This window comes from Ramularia collo-cygni (genome assembly GCF_900074925.1).
Source record: "Ramularia collo-cygni strain URUG2 genome assembly, contig: RCC_scaffold01, whole genome shotgun sequence".
NCBI lineage: Eukaryota > Fungi > Ascomycota > Dothideomycetes > Mycosphaerellales > Mycosphaerellaceae > Ramularia > Ramularia collo-cygni.
In genome coordinates, this window is record NW_019716255.1 from 1494269 (window position 1) to 1513709 (window position 19441).

The 19441-nt window shown below is 48.0% G+C and overlaps 8 protein-coding genes; 3 read left to right on the forward strand and 5 right to left on the reverse strand.

The window, feature by feature from the left end:
- Positions 1-572: 572 nt before the first annotated feature.
- Positions 573-919, forward strand: RCC_12056 (uncharacterized protein; the record flags this gene model as incomplete). XM_023765713.1 has 2 exons in its annotated part: positions 573-615; positions 663-919. 2 exons carry the CDS (start codon positions 573-575, stop codon positions 917-919), a joined length of 300 nt encoding a protein of 99 aa, XP_023621481.1.
- A 203-nt stretch (positions 920-1122) lies between these two features.
- Positions 1123-2071, reverse strand: RCC_00560 (uncharacterized protein; the record flags this gene model as incomplete). XM_023765714.1 has 4 exons in its annotated part: positions 1123-1241; positions 1295-1347; positions 1403-1780; positions 1833-2071. The coding sequence occupies 4 exons, from the start codon at positions 2069-2071 to the stop codon at positions 1123-1125; spliced, it is 789 nt and encodes a 262-aa protein (XP_023621482.1).
- A 395-nt stretch (positions 2072-2466) lies between these two features.
- On the reverse strand, positions 2467-3059 carry RCC_00561 (uncharacterized protein; the record flags this gene model as incomplete). XM_023765715.1 has 3 exons in its annotated part: positions 2467-2582; positions 2654-2950; positions 3002-3059. The coding sequence occupies 3 exons, from the start codon at positions 3057-3059 to the stop codon at positions 2467-2469; spliced, it is 471 nt and encodes a 156-aa protein (XP_023621483.1).
- Positions 3060-3599: 540 nt separating this feature from the next.
- On the reverse strand, positions 3600-4937 carry RCC_00562 (related to translation initiation protein Sua5; the record flags this gene model as incomplete). Its single annotated transcript, XM_023765716.1, has 1 exon — positions 3600-4937. One exon carries the CDS (start codon positions 4935-4937, stop codon positions 3600-3602), a length of 1338 nt encoding a protein of 445 aa, XP_023621484.1.
- A 1100-nt stretch (positions 4938-6037) lies between these two features.
- Positions 6038-8161, forward strand: RCC_00563 (related to alcohol oxidase; the record flags this gene model as incomplete). XM_023765717.1 has 5 exons in its annotated part: positions 6038-6124; positions 6183-6266; positions 6320-6477; positions 6575-7236; positions 7290-8161. The coding sequence occupies 5 exons, from the start codon at positions 6038-6040 to the stop codon at positions 8159-8161; spliced, it is 1863 nt and encodes a 620-aa protein (XP_023621485.1).
- Positions 8162-8231: 70 nt separating this feature from the next.
- RCC_00564 (uncharacterized protein) lies at positions 8232-9416 on the reverse strand (the record flags this gene model as incomplete). The annotated part of the gene is made up of 1 exon (XM_023765718.1): positions 8232-9416. One exon carries the CDS (start codon positions 9414-9416, stop codon positions 8232-8234), a length of 1185 nt encoding a protein of 394 aa, XP_023621486.1.
- Positions 9417-11115: 1699 nt separating this feature from the next.
- On the reverse strand, positions 11116-12441 carry RCC_00565 (uncharacterized protein; the record flags this gene model as incomplete). XM_023765719.1 has 4 exons in its annotated part: positions 11116-11167; positions 11216-11245; positions 11379-12036; positions 12273-12441. The coding sequence occupies 4 exons, from the start codon at positions 12439-12441 to the stop codon at positions 11116-11118; spliced, it is 909 nt and encodes a 302-aa protein (XP_023621487.1).
- Positions 12442-12639: 198 nt separating this feature from the next.
- RCC_00566 (uncharacterized protein) lies at positions 12640-14665 on the forward strand (the record flags this gene model as incomplete). XM_023765720.1 has 2 exons in its annotated part: positions 12640-12844; positions 12957-14665. The coding sequence occupies 2 exons, from the start codon at positions 12640-12642 to the stop codon at positions 14663-14665; spliced, it is 1914 nt and encodes a 637-aa protein (XP_023621488.1).
- Positions 14666-19441: the final 4776 nt, after the last annotated feature.

Consider the following 19441-nt stretch of genomic DNA (forward strand, 5'->3'; position numbering starts at 1 on the left):
GGATCAAGCATTACATTCACAAGTCTCTAGCCGCGCGAGGAATAACCCGAACCGTTCTGGAGTGAGATCGTATCTTTCCGCCCATTCACTGTAGTTGGACTATCTGATTGATGGCGACCTTCCACCATTCTCGACACCCTATTTTCCAGATCTCGTACATGCATACACTCTTCTCGGCTCTCCCGGGCCACCCTGGAATTGATCGGAATGTCGCCGACAGATCTGCCAGCTATTTAGGACAGGAAGCGTAAGCCTCAGAGCGAACTTGATAAAACATCGCGTCCGAAAAAGTTGAAAATGGAACAGCGGCCTTCTACCCAGCTGGGTAACCTTCTCCCGTCACAGTTCATACCATTTCGAGAAGGCTTTGTCCGTAACCTCAGCCTAGATAGTCCCCACTTTACCTCCGTCAGAAACCACATCGAGATCCTGATCGATTACAAGTTCAACAGGGCGGAGCTTTACTTGAATCGACATACMCTCTCAAGAAAGAACCAGCGTGGATTGGAAACGCCATCGTAATTCGAGAGGGCAACTACAGACTTGCTGTGTTCGGAGATGCGTTGCTCAAGATGGCGATTCTTGATGCTCGCTACGACCTTGCTGAGCTCACGGGTATGTCTAGATGTGAAGTTCATAAGATGATGCTGATGATYTATCAGGTACTACGGACCTGATCGTCCAACGCTTGGTGTCCGATCAGAACCTTGCAAATATCGCAGATGCTCTTGGAATCACGCCGCATCTTGCTATCTGGTATCAGAAAGGGGTTGAAGTTTCCAAGAGAGCCAAGGCCACCACGATAGAAGCCATCATCGGCGCAGTCTGGTTTGACTCTGGTAAAGATCTTGATGCTGTGAAGAAGATATTGCCGGCGTTGCTTGGGGAGGAACTGGACGCTCAAAAGACAGATCGATGATATGAGAAGTCGCAACATGCTGCTATGTTGGAGCAGCTGACCGCATGGATCGTGGTATTTCAGGCATTTCACGGCATTTCAGTGGGATGACTATCGATGCTTTGAGAACGCCAGATCGGAAACATGACCTTTGGGCAGTCATTCTTCATTCAGTGTGAATATGACTTGTTTCCTTATTAGTGATAGGGACCTTAATCGCCTGACTACAGTCTGTCGATCTCCTCTTTCTTCAAACCTTCATTTGCGAAGAATGCTTGCCAGTGAAACGCATGTGGTGGCTTCTGGACGATTCCCCATCTCATCATTTCCTCTCTTTCGTTCACTGCAGCCCCATTAGCCTGGTTTGCAAAGATGACTGGTATGTGCTGTACTTACTGTTGATTGGATCTCTAGTAGTGGGATACCAATGTTCGAAATCAACAATGGAGCTGTACAGGTTGTCAGCCATGGTCAAGTAGAGAAGTCCTACAGAGTTCAGCATACATTCTCTTCGTCTCCGGCTCCCACAGAATATTCCTCAAAGCACAGTCATAGGGCTCGAAACCCATTCTCCAAACAGATTTGATAGCGACTAGAAAGGCGGCCCGGATCTCCTCTCGCTGCTCCTCTTCCATTGACCAAAACTTCAACGCCATCAGGTCTCGGCCTGGCATCAAGGTCATGACAACATAAGCCAGATAGCCGCCCGGCATGGGTGAGTTCACTCCCTCCTTCTGAATGACTTTCTTCCATGCTACGAGATGTGGTAGAGAAGGTGATTTCGTGTCTGCGAACTTTTGCAATGCTTGCAGTTCCGCAAGAGTGTGTTCATTTGGGCCAGCAATAGGAGTCGTGAGTCCTCCAGCTAATACCGAGGGTGCTCTGAAGTTTGTGAATACCTTGCTCTGGAACTGGTGGTCAGAAGACGACTTACTGAATTTTGCATTTGAGAATGTAGAGATTCTCGCTTTTCTCGTCGCCGTTTCTGTTGTTCTTCTCATCAGGATCTATCCGCCTACAAATGTACAATATCCTGGCCTCGCTATCGTCTTTTCGGAAGTCGGTAATTGGCCGAAGTCTCTCAAACGCAGCATTGATCTCGGGAAATTCGACGATGGGATCCAATAGGCGATCAGCATCGTCGGTGGTGAGGCCGTGATTTACCATTACCATCTTGTATGTATGTGGGTATGTGTTAAAGTCGTGTGCACAAGTTTGAGACAATCGGGTCACAGAACAACTGACGCCGATCTCGGGTAAACGGATGGAATCTCAAGAGATGAAAGTTCTGGCTATGGAACGACAGAGCCCGTCGATGAAGTTCTTCTGTCATTTCAAATTCTTTCTGTCGATTCGTTAATACCGGCAGGACGTTCACATCATGCGCTGAGTGTACATGTGTGGGAGCTGCCTTCTGTCATGCCCCTATCTGCCGCTCACTGAAACATGAAGTCTCCACCCGACCGAAGTGAGCGTACACTCGCGGCAGGTTCAACCTGTCACAGTACTCCCACGCCAATGTCACAAAGAGCAGTGAGCCTACTCAGCCATCTCCCTCCCCAAAGTTCTCAATCATTGGCCGTAGTTGAAGTCGCAAGATCGTTCGCCATTGCTTGGATCAACGCCATCGCGACGGCGCGACCATTGGCAAGCGTCGTTGCGTCGCTTTCTGCTGGTACGTGTACTGAGTTTCGGTGGTCAGCATGAACTCCGACAGCCAGGACGAATGTTCGCGATCCCAGGGACGTCACCTACAAAACAGAACTGGACGTGCCGTACAAGCGCCTCCCTCTACATCTCCACACTTCCTTCCAAAGTATGCCAGACTGTTGAAGTAAATGTAGTCGCAAAGGTAGCGACCTGCATCCTCGCTTTGACGAACATCTGCTTTGTGCCCCGGAGAGCCTTCGGGAATTTCGTCAATGTGAGTACACCAGTCTCGAACCAGACTTTCATAATCGAGGGACGTAGTCATCGTGGAGGGACAATCCCCGAACCGTTTCAAACCATCATTCGACTCTAGAACCTTGCCGTCTAGGTCTTTGTTCTTGACTAGGTATCGTATAAGCCAAGGCAGCGCTTTGGGTCTTTTTCAAAACATACTGTAGCCATCACGGTGAGCATATCGTTCAGCGCAATACCATTTCCTTCCCGATGCCATTCCTATATGCAGTACGAGATCGACTGCTCCAGAGTATCCTTCGTGTAGCTTCGGAATGAGCTCACGCACCCCATCGTAACAGACTCGAATAGGTTGACTGTAAGGAATGATGCGGACGGTCACATCCTTTGGCGATGATCTTGGTAACAGCTCGGGCAATGAATTTGTGATTTCGAATGAAGGATTCACAGGGAACTTGTCCTGAAAAGGCCCGAAGCCAGTGACCAGGACTGTGATTTCTCTCTCTTTGCCCGAATGCCCTGTGCTGCCCATTGTATGCAATCGTCGAAATGCAGTTGTTGACGGCGCTGTGTTTGTTTGTTGTCAAGTATCCTTCCGTACGCTATCGTGTGCAGCGTATGGCCGAGGCTGTCAAAGTGTGGTAGATAGCTATTGTGGAGTCTGACCTTAGAATAGGGCCTTTGGAAGTGGAGAGCGACTGCTGACACATCGCACATCCCGATGATCAACCCTGGCCGTAGCAATCCCAAGATTGACTCAATTTGCTAGTGCTTGTGCCTGCCGAGTGCTGACCGCCGTTCAGTCAATTCTGATTTCCGCAGCTTTCCGAAGTCGGTTCATTATGGCTGCTGCCGTTCCATTCCCGGTCTCGTCAATTCCTTCGACAAATATGGCATCGACGTCCTGCCGATCGAGATCTCGCAAGGCCGAGAACAGACCTCTGGCAATGTCTCCGGTTCTCGCACCCAAGTCGATGGCCAATATGCGCTTCAATTGATCTTTGTTCACCTGATACGATACTATCGTAGGCTTGCTTCGGTCTGCTGCACGCACATCGAGAAGCATACCTGCAAACCCAAAGGTTTTTTGAGCATCCTCTATGTTTCCCGGTAAATTCTTCTGAGTGTCTGACCGAATAAGGAGAGATGAGCTGATATCGAGCGTCCATGACTCTGTCTGAACGATGCCAACGCGAGCGTGGGCTCCAACATGTCGCAAGAGTTCATCAATCGTTGGCGGCTCTCGACCCGCCTCGTAAAGAATCACAGTAGCTTTTGGAGAGTAGTGTCGATACTTCATTCCAGGGGCCCGCGGTTGACTATCTGTCTCGGCTTTGTTCTTATAAGCAATTTGAGTGTTTTCCCATCCAGGGACAGTTCGAATCTGGTCCAAGCTCAAACCTCCGGGTCTCAAGAGGGCAGGCGGATTCGATAGACCATCTACGACAGTGCTCTCAACTCCAATATCGCACGGACCGCCGTCGATAATGGYTTCGATCCGACCTTCGAGATCATATGCCACGTGTTCTGCAGCTGTTGGTGAAGGTTTTGTGGAGGCGTTGGCAGACGGAGCTGCGACAGGGACGCCTGCCAGCTTTATCAAGGCCAGAGCCAGTATGTGTCGCGGCATACGCGCGCCAAAGGTGCTGAGTCCTGCAGTGACCTCCGGAGCCAACGGAGAATTTTCCGGATTAGGCAATATGATGGTCAGTGGACCCGGCCAAAAGCGAGAGATCAGAGGTCTGTAAATCTCAGGTATCGGATCGTCCGCGGTGACTGTTGTATGAGTGCCATTGGAACGATGAGGGCTGGAGCCCCGAAGCAACGACCTCAATTGACTGAGAGAAGCAAAGTGAACGATGAGTGGGTTATCGGAGGGTCTTTGCTTAGCCTTGTAGATGCCTTGGACAGCAGCGCTTCTGGTTGCGTCTGCACCTAGACCATAGACGGTCTCGGTAGGAAATGCTACAGGAATGTCAGACGTTCTCAGCTGCGCTGCAGCATCCTCGAGACGCTGGGAATCGATGAGATGCGAATCCAACTCAATGTCCAAGTCATCAAGCACATCGTTACTCCGTGGTATCGCAACAACTCGTCCAATTTTGCGCGCGTCGACAGCCAAGATACGCGTCTCCATGATTCTGCTTGAATGCGGAGCTCCCGCGAAGCGTCTTTGGATGCACGGGCTAGAATTGGTGCGTAACAAGTGAGATGTGTGTATTTGCCTCAGTGAACACGCTCCTCTGATGGGCATGAAGGAAGTGAAGGTGTTTGATATTGATGACAGAGTCACAATTGGAGGTACTAGTAGATTTTGCTCCAAAATTAAGCGAAACCTTATTCACTGGGGCAAGTTCCGAGTTCCTTTAGCTTCACTATTGTTATGGTGCCGTGCTCTTCACCTCACTTTACATTCGATTGTCAGATCTTGAATGCTCGAAATGCCTCTCTGGAAGTGACCCGGATGATGGAGCTGGTGCGGAGGCCATGCAGGTTGATGCCGCCAATGCCATGTCTTACCGCTTCTTGAAGCTGCCACAGCTCATCAGACAAAGGCACTTGGTCTTCTCCTACCTGGGCGGTCATCGCCTACTCAAGATGCCGCAACTGGACCAATCTATGTCACTTGCAGACGGTCCGAGGCGTCTAGTGGACGACAATCAGGTGGCTGCGACATCAGAGACAATTGATGTGAAGGTTGTCGAAGAGAGCTGCTCCCTCACTTGGTCATATACCTTCTCGCAGGTTTGTATGCTGCGGTATACTCACAACTATCTTTTTCGTCGATTCAAAAGCAACACGTCAACCACGCGTTGCTGGCGGAACTCTCCTTTCAAGCCCAGATGTCTCTGGCAAGTCTCCATTCATCTTCAACTTGGACGACCTCCGAAATGAAGAAAGAAGACAACGAACGTTTCGGTACCTCACTTCTTCGATGAACAGCATAAAAACAATGGACAAAGCACGCGCATGTAGGTGCCTTGATGTGGAGCATGCGGAGTAGCTCAAGCTACTGTCTCACATGTACATGTCACTTTGTACATACAACACATTTCCACGTAAACGAAGGATTTGAGGGGCTGGAYGACGCAGTCGCTCCATCTATCCGAGGCCATTGATACAATAATGCCCGTCGCTGCTGATGAGTTCCCATTCCTCAAATATCACTCCTCTTCAGCCAAAGAACCAAATTACTGGAATATATCGAACCTCTAGAGTCAAACAGTACCGCCCAGAATGCCTGCAACCACGAATGGTAGCAACGGGCACGGAGGATCTGCTCTGTGCAGTGTTGACGAGTTTGTGTCCAACGAGTATGACTATGTAAGTGTGTATAACATGCCATTACGCTCAAACTTATTGCTGATATGGACACAAACAGATCGTTGTAGGAGGCGGAACCGCTGGGCTCTGTGTCGCAGCAAGATTGACAGAGAATCCAGATGTCAAAGTTGGAGTCATCGAGGTGAACACATTTGCATCTCTCAGTAGCGGCTCGCACTGATCCTGGTGAAAAAGGTTGGGAAGAACCTCATGGACGATCCTCAGATCTCCACTCCAAGCTTATATCCAACTTTGATCGGACGAGAGAAGTACGACTTCTGCTATGTTTCCGAGCCGGTCGAGACGGCCGGGAACAAAAAGTACTCGATGCCGCGTGGTCGGGTCTTGGGCGGGTAAGTAAGCTGAAGTGTGCAAGACGCAGGACGTGTCTCGAGCCTTCCCCTAGCCTTGAATCTAAGCACCATGCTAATTCTCGTACTTCGATATCAGGTCTTCCGCAATCAACTATCTAATGTATGTCCGAGGCTCGCGTGGTGACTATGACGGCTGGGAATCTCTCGGCAACAAAGGCTGGGGCTGGGATGGGCTAGTTCCGTATTTTAAGAAGCATCAAACACTGGATCCAGCAGAGAAAGAGCCTCCAAACAAGCAGTTTATGCCAAATGGAGCGATGGAGAAATACCACGGCACCGATGGACCCATACATACAAGCTTCAATGACCATTACGAGCCCTTTGAGATGGACTTCTGCGAAGCGGCGTATGAGGTCTCTGGCAAGGAACGAACCTTGGTTGATGCATGGAGTGGTGACCACATGGGCTTCTACTCCAGTTTGGCCGCCGTCGATCGATCTTCCGACAAAGGCAAGCGTTCGTACGCCGCCACAGGCTACCTCCGACCCAACCTTGGACGCCAGAATCTGAAAGTCTTGACTGAGGCGTTGGCCAGCCGTATTCTGCTGGAGAAAAACACGGCGATCGGTGTTGAGTTCATCCATAATGGTAAGAAGCAGCAAGTCAGAGCCTCGAAAGAGGTGATACTATCTGGTGGTACAATCAATAGCCCGCAATTACTCGAGCTCTCCGGCATCGGTGACCCTGGAGTTTTGAAAGCAGCGGGAGTTGAGTGCTTGGTCGTCAACGAGCGAGTTGGTGAGTACGACCAATCACCATGACCAAGTTCCGAAGCTGATTTCGAATCAAAGGCGCCAATTTTGAAGACCACGTCCTTGGTGGCATGCTTTACGACCTCGCAGATGGTGTCACATCGATGGACGCCATGCATGGAGACGAGTACCAGAAGGCCCAACAAGAGCTGTACGAGAAAACCAACGGCGGAGTCCTGGGTAGCCCAGGAATGCTGATGGGCTTCGTATCTTATGCCTCCATCGTCGATAAGGACACACTCGACCAAACAATCAGCGAAATCAGGAAGAACTCTTTAGCCAAAACCGACTTCGAAAAGAGGCAAGAGGACGTTGTTGTACGCCAGCTGTCGGACCCGACTTTCGCCAACATTCAAACCTTCTGCATTCCATGCCAGTTAGATCTCAGCGCAGGAGAGAACCAGGTCAAGTTTTTCTCTGCGCCGCCGACTGGTAAGAATCGTGTTTCGCTGCTGGTATGTCTGGAACATCCTCTATCGCGCGGCACAGTCCATATCAAAAGTTCAAACCCCTTGGATCACCCTCGTATCGACCCTGGATACTTTAGAAATGCTGCCGATGCGAAAATCATGGCCGCGGGAATCAAATGGATGGATCAAGTGGCGAAGCGCCCGATCCTGGCAAAGAGCCTTGGCGAGCGGATCCTGCCACCACAGAATGCTAGCATCGAGACTGAAGAGGAACGGATCGAGTTTGTCAAGAACCACATCTCAACCCAGTACCACTTGATTGGGACCTGCACAATGGGGGAGGTTGTTGACGACAGGCTGAGGGTCAAGGGCGTAAAGGGCCTGCGTGTCATCGATGCTTCGGTCTTCCCTGGTCATGTCTCCGGCAATATCATGTCGTCGACGTACGCGGTCGCAGAGAAGGGGGCTGATTTGGTCAAGGAGGATGACGGACGATATTAGGTCTTTGCCGGATATACGCAATTGTCTCGCTTGCGGGATGTCAACCATGCACAGCTTCCCTAGAACCCCTTCAGCGGTACAAGTAGTGGTTCGAGAACCTATTTCCATAGTAGTCCATTTCCTCGTCATGGCTGGACTCGTTATTGTTGCGCACCACTTGCACGACGCCATTCCAAAGCCCGTCCACCTCAGCACCCACATCGCCAGCTGCGACGCTTCGCTGATGAGCGAGCTTACGCTCTTTTCGAAATTGCGATATCAAGGCAATGTTGTCTATCATGGGCTTCTTCAAAGAGACTCGTGTAGGGGTTGGAGGTCGTCGTCCGAAGCTGACTTCCTTCTCGTTCGTGGCAGAGATCGAATCGGACGAATCGGCCTCGATAGTCGGGAAGACACACTCTTCATCCCCAAAGAAGCTAAAGTCTCTCTCAGCAGCTGACCATAGCTTTTCGCTATCCTGATCTTCGGTCATCGACTTCGTATGTGGCCACGGGCTTCCAGCATTGCCACTCTCCTTCGCTGGCGCAAGTTCCAGCACGAGACGTTTCAAGGCGAACAGCTTGGTGGCGGACTGTTCTAGTGTTGACGCCTGACCTCGCCGGCCAGGTGGCAAAGCGTAGTCTAGTTCTGCTTCGGAACGTGCCCAAGACGCCTCTTGTGCGCAATTCTTGATAAAATCGATGATGCGATCAGCCACTTCACGATTGGTCGTAAAGGGCGGAAATTCTGTCAGTACGAGTGTGGTGAGGTGCGGAAGCATCGAAGGATGCAAGTTATTGCCAGCCGACTTTCGTGCTGCCAGCCTTGCTTTCCTATCCATTGCCATTGAGGAGTAACTCCTTGGTCGTGTTGATGGCGACAGTCGCAWACTACAATTCAGCGTGGTTGAGGAGCTTGTCGGGCTAGCGCATTTTGACGAGCTTTCAGTGGTGACGATAGAAATTCCGTGGTTCAACTGCTCGGTGGCTACTCCCACCTCGTCGAAAACTTCAGGGGCGAAGGCGCTTCCCCTTCTTACGTTGTCGGTAGGTTCTATGAGTTGTGGAATGTGGAACGTGTGATCAACGCTAGGCGAGGGAAAGCGCTGTGCTGAATCACCAGGAAGCTCATACACGGGTATGGTATGATCCACGCCCATCTCAAAGATCTCTGGCGGCAGTGATGTACTTTCGAGCTCCGCCGCAGATCTTGAGGCGGGTAGAGCTGTATCTTCGAGTTCCACACCCCCCCGGACCATTTGTTCTGAGGTTGACATCTTTGTTACGAGATCATGCCCAATCCGTAAGAAGCTCAAGGAGTGTGCAGCGTAGTTGGCAAGGATTGGCGTGAGTGCTCCACAGTCACTCGTGCCTGCTAATGCGCTTGGTTCACTGCAAGTGTTGGTGGCGGTGCCAGCGTCCAAGACATGAAGCCTTCCCGTCCGCAAAAGTCGCGACACGCCGTCGACTGTCAGAGCATTTCCAGCAATGTACATGTGGGTTATACCACATACTGGAGTATCCTCAATTGCAAGCCGACTGACAAAGCGTCCAGTGAATGCATTGCGTAGATAGCTTTCAAAATCTTCTCCTTGGTACACTTCCAGCATCTCACTCCCGAGATAGGGAAGAAGCGAGGGGGACGAGACAGTCCCTCGCACATCATCTCCACCATTGCTTGTGAAGCAGTGATCGAGAAGCGCCTTCACGCTCCGATCTGTAAGCTCGTTATCCCGCACATCCAGGCTTCGCACGTGGAGTCCGATAGATTTACAGAGAATCTCGACACCTGCATCGCGAAGACTGATCCCGCGCAGTTTCAACACTTGCAAGCCCGTACATTTGCCGAGTGAGATCAAGACGTCAGGACTACGGGAAGGATATGTGAAGGATAGGTCCAGGTACAGTAGTCCTTCGAACCGGCTTAAAGCCAAAGCAAGACCACTTGATGTGACGTTCGGGCACTTTGAAGCGTCTAGGAGGCGCAAGCCAAAGGACGGCATAATTGCAGTTGGCCTCTGTGACAAGCCTCCGGCAGGCGCGGGGAGCTCAAACATCCCGAGTGGTGGGCTCACCGCCGTGTATTTCCGCATTGACACGAGAGCGTGTATTGCCCCATGGTCGAAGAATGGAAGTCCTCGGACAACCAACGATTGCAAGTTGGGAAGCCGTTCTACCATATCACGAAGCCATTCCGTATGAGGTCCGTTGTAAATTTCTGCCTGAGCAGGAGGGAAGTGAAGCGTGTGAGTGAGGGATCTGACCAGTAATCGGGCAGTCTTCAAGTTGCGACTGAAACGCGTCAATGCGACATACACTCTGTCATTCTCGACGCCAAAATGTGAGGCCGGATTGCCCCAGATGTGAGGCGTAAAGGTGGAGTGCCACCGGCTGCAGACAAGAGCAGCAGCCGTCAGATCATGGGAAGGCATGTATCGCGCGACGATGTCCCAGCAATCAACCAGCGTGGCGTTCTCGTAAGACGGAGGTGCCGACTCCATGATCGCGAGGTCGTTTCATGAACGTGGGCCGATTAATTAATGTTTGGTCCATTCAGTGTGCCCAAGAAGTTCAGCTGTGACCAGAGGTCCGAGCCCGAGGCTGCCGAATTCCAAGATCCAAGGTCGAGGGCGCAGCTTGCAATCCTTTCGGCACATCTCCAGCATTCGTTAGCGAATAGGTATAGTCGTACATGCCATCAATAGAAGTTCGACCTAGCTGGTTGGGGAATGATCAGTATGAGGTGGCAATTGATTGAACGAAGATGATGTTCGAATTGTGACTTTGAACGTAGCGGCTGCACTGCCAGACTGCCACGCAAGGGTAGGTAGCAAGCTACCTTATGCATGCCAATCATGACCATCTCTTGCGAGATATCGCTACAGGCTATTCACGCAGTACGGCATCTGACCACGCTGAATTGCGCCTCTATTGTCCTAAAGCTCAAAGATATCTCGCGACTGTTATTATCTGGTATCAGCCGAAGCGGCGTTCTGTGCCAACCAACAGTCGTCGCTCAGCGGAGAGCCTACACGAGTCAACGCCAAAAGAAGCACATTGGGGCATGGTTCCATACTGTGGTGATGCCGGGGCATATATCAGGGACCTGAGTTGAGGTAACCAAACGCCTAAACTTTCCAACCCGTTCCCTCCGTAATCAATCCATTCCATTCCGTTTCCGATACTCCGTGATTTTATGCTGATCGTAGAGTGAAAATAAGTCATGGTCATAATCCTACGGCGGCGTGCCCGCAGTGGGTGCCATCGGTCCATTGGGTCGTGGTGACGATGAATTTGCAGCCATTCGACCCTCCAGCCCCTGCCATCCTGGGAAGAGGCCTTTCAGGCGATCGTAGAGGGGCACAAGAGCAGGCATATGAGGAGGTGGGGTCATAAGGGCAGGGCCCGGAGGCACATTGCTCGACTGCGAGGCCGTGGGCATGAGCCACGCCAGATTCGCCTGCACCCGTCGCATCGTGTGAACGTAGAGCTCCGAAGGGTGTTTCTCGGGCAGGCCTTCACTGCGTAGCTGCTGCAGCTGCTGCTGGCTGAAAACGCCACCTTGGCCGTCGGCCTGTAACCTGTCGATCTCCTGCAGAAGCTCATTGTTGATCTCCAGCAGCAGATTTATCCGCTGCTGCTCTCGACCCTGCGTGCCTGGCGACTGCGGGATGGTGGGTGATTGCGCGACGCGGCTGCCCCCAACGGCTGCCTTGGGTGGTTCGGGCTGCGGCTGCTGTCCAACGCTGGTCGGTGGGACGGCCATGGGGTATTTGTAGCCCTCATGAGGGGATATGCCTGCAGGTGGGGACGCGCTCGGTCTCACAGCCTGCTGGGACTGTGATTGTGGCGGTGGGAATCGCGGTGATGGGACAGACGTAAACTGAAACGATTGGCCTGGGAAGGATGCGCATCGTCAGCTTCATTGTCAAGTTCAGCCAGGTGCGGCTCGGTTGGATGGCAGGCATGGCAGGCATGGCATGGCACAGCAAGGCACCTCATCAAGCCCATCGAAAACAGCTGCGCATGTGGTTGACAGCAAAACAAAACCAAGAAATGCAAGGCACACATGCCAACAACGTGGGGCACCGAGCGCAAAACGCAAAGCACCTGACTGACAAGCTGACACTCACCTGTTTGCTGCATGTGTGCCGAAGAAGTCCTGCCGATCTGTCCATGGTTCTGGTTCTGGCTCGCAGAAGCGAAAGAGGCTCCCGCCCCGGTAGTACCGACTGCGCGGCTGTAGGGAGTCTTGTACGCATGATTGAACGCACCACTTGGGATGGAAGCTGATTGGATCATGTTGGTCTTGTTTAATGCTGAGTCGTGGAGCGTCGCTAAATGTTCTTCCTAGTCTTTCCGTGCTCGCAGACTTTTTACTCCAACTGAGGCATAGCTCCGCAGGGATATTGAAAAGCGTGTGGCAACCTTAAAAACCTCCACCAATCGACCGTCTCATGGTTCAGTCGTCCGCGCCGTCATATTCAACATTTAATCAACATGTCAGGTCGCGGCCGAGGAGGCGGTGGGCGAGGAGCGTACTACAAGGCAAGATATGGCAATCGAGGAGGGCGAGGTGGTGGCCATTTCACCAACAACGATGATGCGTCCGACCAAGCGTCTTCATCTCGTCAGATTGAGGGACAATCTCACGACTGGGCCCATTTGCAAAGCACCCTTGCGAGTCTTGATGGTGCTCAATACGGTAAATTACTCCTTGGTTCCTCTTATCTGTTTCCCACTGCTTGACAATCGTTCTCCCGCTCACCGATTACGAAACAAGTGGTGATGCTCTTGGAGTTGACAATGGCATTCAGGAGCATATAAGAGACTACAGGGGCGGTACAGCCACGTCAATCCGCGATTTGTCCTGAGTGTCGACCACGTTCAGTCAGACGCCTACGCAGCTCCCTCTCGCATCCGAGTCATCGTGCCTTGGAAAGAAACCGCTCTCCCTGACGAGTACCTGGACTCCGAAATCAGAAAAGTCGCTCTGTGTGATTTTGTCTCTCGCGTGGCCGGATCAATCATACAAGCAAAGCACCTCGATCACAATGTCGGAAGCGCAAATGGCGGATGGTCTGGCCCGAAGGGTGGAGCCTTTTCTTTCTGCATGCCTGGTCAAGAAATTCTCCCGCGAACCTCAGCCATGATTTCTGGAGACTCTTCTATCGAGCTGCGTCTTGCAGTGTCGTTACCTGCGGCAGGACGCACCATTCTAGGCCAGCAGGCCAATACTATCTTGTCCACAAACCTGGTAGCCCTTATTAAAGGCTCACTATTCCACGCACAGCTCGACCAATCAAAATTGGCACTGCACATTCGTTCTGCTGAGGATCAGCAGTCGCTTCGCCTACAACTTGAGAAGCGCGGGCTCATAGCGTTTCTTGCAAACGGTTCAATCTTACCGCGAGCCTCGGGGGCATCACAAAAGCCTATGGACGGAGGGACTGCGGTGCCATTTCAATCTCCGAAAGAGTTCGAAGTCACCATTGAAACCTCGTCTGGGACAAAGTTCACAGGCATGGGCATCCCCAAAGGCATAACGCTGCTCACAGGTGGGGGTTTTCACGGTAAGTCTGTGCTGCTTGCTGCGCTAGAGCTGGGCGTTTACAATCACGTCCCTGGAGATGGGAGAGAGGGCATTGTCACGGATCCTGGCAGTGTCAAGATCAGAGCGGAGGACGGACGAGTTGTTTCCAAGACCGATATCAGCCCATTCATCTCAAAACTACCAGCCGGCAAGGACACAACAGTGTTTTCCACGGAGGACGCAAGTGGGTCTACTTCCATGGCAGCCAACATTCAGGAAGCTTTGGAGGTCGGATGCACTACCTTACTGATCGACGAGGACTGTAGCGCTACTAATCCGCTGGTGCGGGATAACCGCATGCAAGCCCTCATCCGGAACGAGCCCATCACGCCTCTTATCGGCAAGGTGCGAAGCCTGCACAAGGAKCACGGAGTCAGCACCATCACAGTAATTGGCGGACTTGGGGACTGGCTCGCAGTTGCGGATCGTGTTGTACTGATGGAGTCATATTCCCCCAGTGATATCACTCTGCAGGCCAAGAAGGTGGTTCAGCACTTCCCAAGTGTTGTTCAAGAAGACAAGTCTTACGGATCGATTCCTAAACGAGTATTGAGAATCGATTTGCGGGCTACGAGACTGCCCATGGCGCCCAGGAAGGACTTCATTAGCATGAATCCGCAGGTCAAAGATGCGGCGGACGATCCGTCCAAGGATGTAAGCGGTATTGACTTGAGCGGACTGGATCAGATCGTTGAAGTGGGACAATCTCGTCTCCTTGCGACTCTCCTACAGCGAGTGGACTCAAGAACCGCGGGAAACGCCTTGACTTTTGCCGAGATGTTTGAGGCCATGGAGGACGCGGTTGGAGTGGACAAGTCCTTGCCTATTTCCCTGATTGGAGGAGACTTGGTGGCTGTTCGTCGCTTCGAAGTTGCTGCTGCTCTTTCACGTATCCGTGGAATGGCTTTGCGAGTCGACAAGTCTATCGAGTGAAGAGTCGCTGCCGTTAACGCTGCACTCCGGCGGCGGTTAGCCTCGTCCACAAAGCATTCGCCATGACCGATAGGGCTGAAGAAGAATGCAATGCGGAACTCGAGCATCCACTGATGTAGTGGCATTGCTGCATCCTCCGTGGCGATTGCCACCAGGTCAATGAGACGTAGGGAGCGGTGCGGAAATGCCTCACAGCATGTTCGTAAGAGCCTTTCACTGCAGTTCATTGGTCAGAATGCCTCATTAGTATGACTGTTGGAGGCCTAAATCTTTATAGTGACTCTCACATGAGTGCTGCGCCTTGCAAAGCGTAAGGTACTGAGTGAATATTGTCGCAAGAACGATTGGACGCAAGGTGAGTGGGACTCAAAGGTCTGCCGCCATCGGCTTTGCTGCCGCGCCCCATACCACTCGGCTACGGCGCGTTTTTAAGAACAACTCTGCAACAATCCTTTTAGGCGATAGTGCGACGCTAGCATTATAGGGTATTAGAACCTCGGTAATTAAAGGTGTATTCCGTACAATAAGTAATAAGTAGCGTAATTTAATATGCGCGTGCAATGTCCTCGCTTTCCTTCTTTAAAGTAATTTTATTTAAGTCTACGATACCTAAGTAATAATAGTAAGGATAAAGTAAAGGTATAATAGTATTACGCGGGTAGCTATATAACTCTTTATATAGGTAAGTAAGATCTCTAAAAGAGTAGTAGGATAAAGACCTACTACTCTTTTAGTAACTCTTATTAATATTTAAATACTAATATTAATACCTACTACTCCTACTACTATACTACCCCTTTACTACTTACCTATATTCTCCTTCCTCCTCTATACTACCCGTATAAAAGCCTAAGAAGGCGAAGAAGCCTAAGTTACTATACTTATAGCTAGGTTATATCGATATTACGAAATACTAAAGGGCTAGAACTTTCCCTAAGAATCCGGATAATAATAGCAAATACGGATATTTTAAGTAGAACTTTATAAAAGTATAAGCTAGGAATTTAATACTTTAAGAGTAGCGCTAACCCGTATAATAGCTTAAGAAAATAGGATTCTCCCTTAACCGCRAGTAGAGGGAGATAATAGCTAAGCCTACTAYTAAGTAYRTCGAGATCTATAATAGCTTTAYTAATAGGATCGATAATATCYRAGAYCGTCCGAACTACGTCGACGCCTTTCTAGTTACGAGCCGGTCTATATAATCCTATTAGAGAATTATTAAAGTATAATAGCTAATAATATCGTAGTAGAATAATATTAACTAAGAAGGAGTATTATAGAGATTATAAGGAGCGGAAGGACTATAATAGTAATATAATTAAAGGCCTAGGGCTATTTCTAGTATATTTCCTACCTGTATAAAGATATTCGACGCTAACGAGAATAGCGCTATATAATCTAGCGTAGATATTTAAACTTAGCCTATAGTAACTATATCTAGCGGGGAACTAAGAGTACCTACTAGTATAGCGATAGAATAGCTAGCGAGAGAGCCTATTAGAAGAGGCTAAAGGCGTATAATAGCAGACTAGAGAATATATACCGGCGACCTAAGCGCGGAATAATTACGAGTATAGCTATAAATAATTAGTTAAAGGGTTTATATTTAGGAAAGGATAAGTAGTCTCGTAGGTCTCGAAGTAAGTCTTAAGGTCGGAAGGGATAAGGTATAAAGAATTAGTGCTCTTCTTTCTTTTATATAATCTCGATTTTAGCTATTACGAGTTCGTAATAGGAGCTTAGTATAATATTATAGTAATATTATAGTTCCTTCCTAAATAGGAAAGTTTCTACTCTTTTTATTAAATTATATATTCTATTATCTACTCTACTCGCGGACTATTATACTAGCTACTTTTATAGTAGAATAAATACCTACTACTCTTTAAGCGACTCTTATCTAAATATATATAAAGAAGAGGTACTAAAGAGTAAGGCATAATAAAAGTAAAAGCGTAATAAGGCAGGTACGTAGGTAGCCTTCTAACTCTTTATATAGGTAATTTAGATCTTTAAAAGAGTAGTAGGATAAATACCTACTACTCTTTTAGCGACTCTTATTAATACCTAAATACTAATATTAATACCTACTACTCCTACTACTATACTACCTCTTTACTACCTACCTATATTCTTCTCCCTCCTCCTACTCCCCCGTATAAATACCTACTACCTTAACGACCGCGAGGATAACTACTAGACCGGCCTTTAATCTACTTTTAATCGATAGAGGTCCTATTAGAAGAAGAAGAATTATTAACGTAAGGGCAGATAAAGTAGGAGCTAGGAATTTAATATTCTAAGAGTAGTACTAACCCGTATAATAGCTCGAGTAAGCAGAATTTACTATTAATAAGAAGTAGAAGGAGCTAATAGAGTTAAAGGCTAGCCGTCGCTTCCTAACTTAAGATCTAATATTCGATCTAGCTATTAAAATCTATAACCGTTACTCCTACGTTAACGCTTTATTAATTTAGAGCCGGTCTATATAATCCTATTAGAGAATTATCGAAGTATACCGGCTAATAATATCGTAGTAGAACGGTATACCCCGACGAGAGAGTAGTAGATAGTAATAAAGAAGAAATAGGAACGGATAAGCGGTACGAGTAGTATTAGAATAGCGATAAGAACTTCTAGGTATATTTCCTACCCGTATAAAGGTATACGATACTAACGGGAATAGAGCTATATAATCTAGAAGAAGAACTTTTATAATATCTATAGTAACTATAAGTTTTATAATTAGGCTTATAGCTACGACCGTAGGGACTTGCTTAATCGCTAGGATAGAGATTAGGTACGGCCGAAGCGTAGTATATCGCAGGTAACGAGGTCTAGGCGTACTAGTAGTCGCTAGAGAATAGGGATAGTAGAGTACTAGTAATAGGGCTTAATTAAAGTAGAGGGTAGTTTTTAGAAAGGTAATTAGGGCGTTAAGGGTATCTAGAGGAGGAGGGAATCTCTTTTAAGTTCTTTATACTAGCGGCTTTAAGCGTTAGGAGTTTCTAATAGGTTACGAGGGCCTTAATTATAGTACTTAAAAACTACTTTTAAAATATATTTTCTATTTTATATTTACTTACTTTTACACCTAAAATATAACTCCTCCTTGCTTTATACGTTCGTATAATTTGTCCCTATAAATATCCTACGATTTATATTACTATCGCTTTATATTAAAGAAATATACTATCTTAACCCTAACCCTATAGTTTTTAGTAAAGTTTTCGCTAAGGTTTATAACCTCTTACTATACTAATTCCTTTCCCGTCTACCCTCTACCCTATTATACGTATATTCTATATAATAGGCCGCTCCCCTTCTATCCCCCCTAATCTTTATTTAAAAGTCGTTAAACTCTAGAATAATAATGCGAGTATTACTAATATTTAAACCTTCCTCTATTTATAATAGCTATATACCTCCGAACGGACTATTCGTATAATCGTCGTAAAGAACGGTAGCGAACCCCGATAGTCGTTAAAGAATAGTCTTTATAATAATCCCCTCCTTCGTATCCGAATAGCCGAACTCTTCTACCTCGAAGCTCTACTAGATACGTATATTATAGACAAATTAAACGAGGAGGGATTTGCGATTAAGTACTATACTTTTATACGGCTTTAGCGGAGTATAAGTATTAAGAAACGACTAAGAGAAGGAGAGTTCCTTAAGCGTTAAGAGGAATATAAAAAGATTATAAAGAAGGAGATTAATCGCTCGAACCTTAGAGCATATAGAATAATATTACTATAAACATACTTCCGTATAACCGATCGTACGCGGCTTGCGCTTAGTAGGTTAGTATATTTATACAATATACATCTATAGGGTAGAAAGGGGTTTGCTAATATACTACTATATCGTAGGAAGCGACTATACGAGATAGCCCGCGAGGTCTATCCCGCTAGCCCGTATAATAGGGCTACGAAGTTTATACGTCGCTATAGGAAGTATATTACGCCTAGCCCTAATGCAGTCTAGAGTATAGATGCACACTATAAACTTAAGGACTATAGCTTTTAGATCTATACTACTATTAATGCAGATATACGGTTTATTCTATACACCTATCTTAGACCCTCTACCCGTATAATAGTATCTATACGATCTAACTTTGCGAAAGCTTATAAAAAGCTTACGAGAGTACCTCGTATTATTCGGATAGATAAGGGTAAAGAGATACTCTTTATAGCGTAGGCTTAATACTAATACGCAAGGATTATTCGTAGGCGTAAAGTACGCTTTCGCCGCTACTTTATGTTTAGAATAAGTACTACTAATGTCCGTATCGAGGTATAGTAGGGCTAGCTTATACGAGGAAGGTTTAAGGTATAGTATATAAGTATATAGAGCATATTATCTATATATGCTYTAGTAACGCTCCCGTTATATCCGAATCTAATTATACGGGTTAGGCTAATTAATCTTAATATTATAGGGCTTCTTTATAATATTAAAGAAGAAGGGGTAGTTTTATAAAGCAAAGAAGGCTAACCGCATTACTATAAAGTATATCTACATACCTATTATRCGGAAAGAACTAGCCTCGTTCGTATATATATAGAACAAGTACCCCGTACGAAGACAATCTAATAGACCGCACGTAAGGGGTAGTATACTAAGCTATCGCTATAACTAGGCAGAGAAGGAGGGAAGGCTAAGTATTAGGTATCTAATCGATAAGGCCTACTTTAATAGTCTTATAGAAGCTTGCGTAAAGTAGGGTACGTTTATACTAGCGAACGTATATAATAGATCTTAAATTAT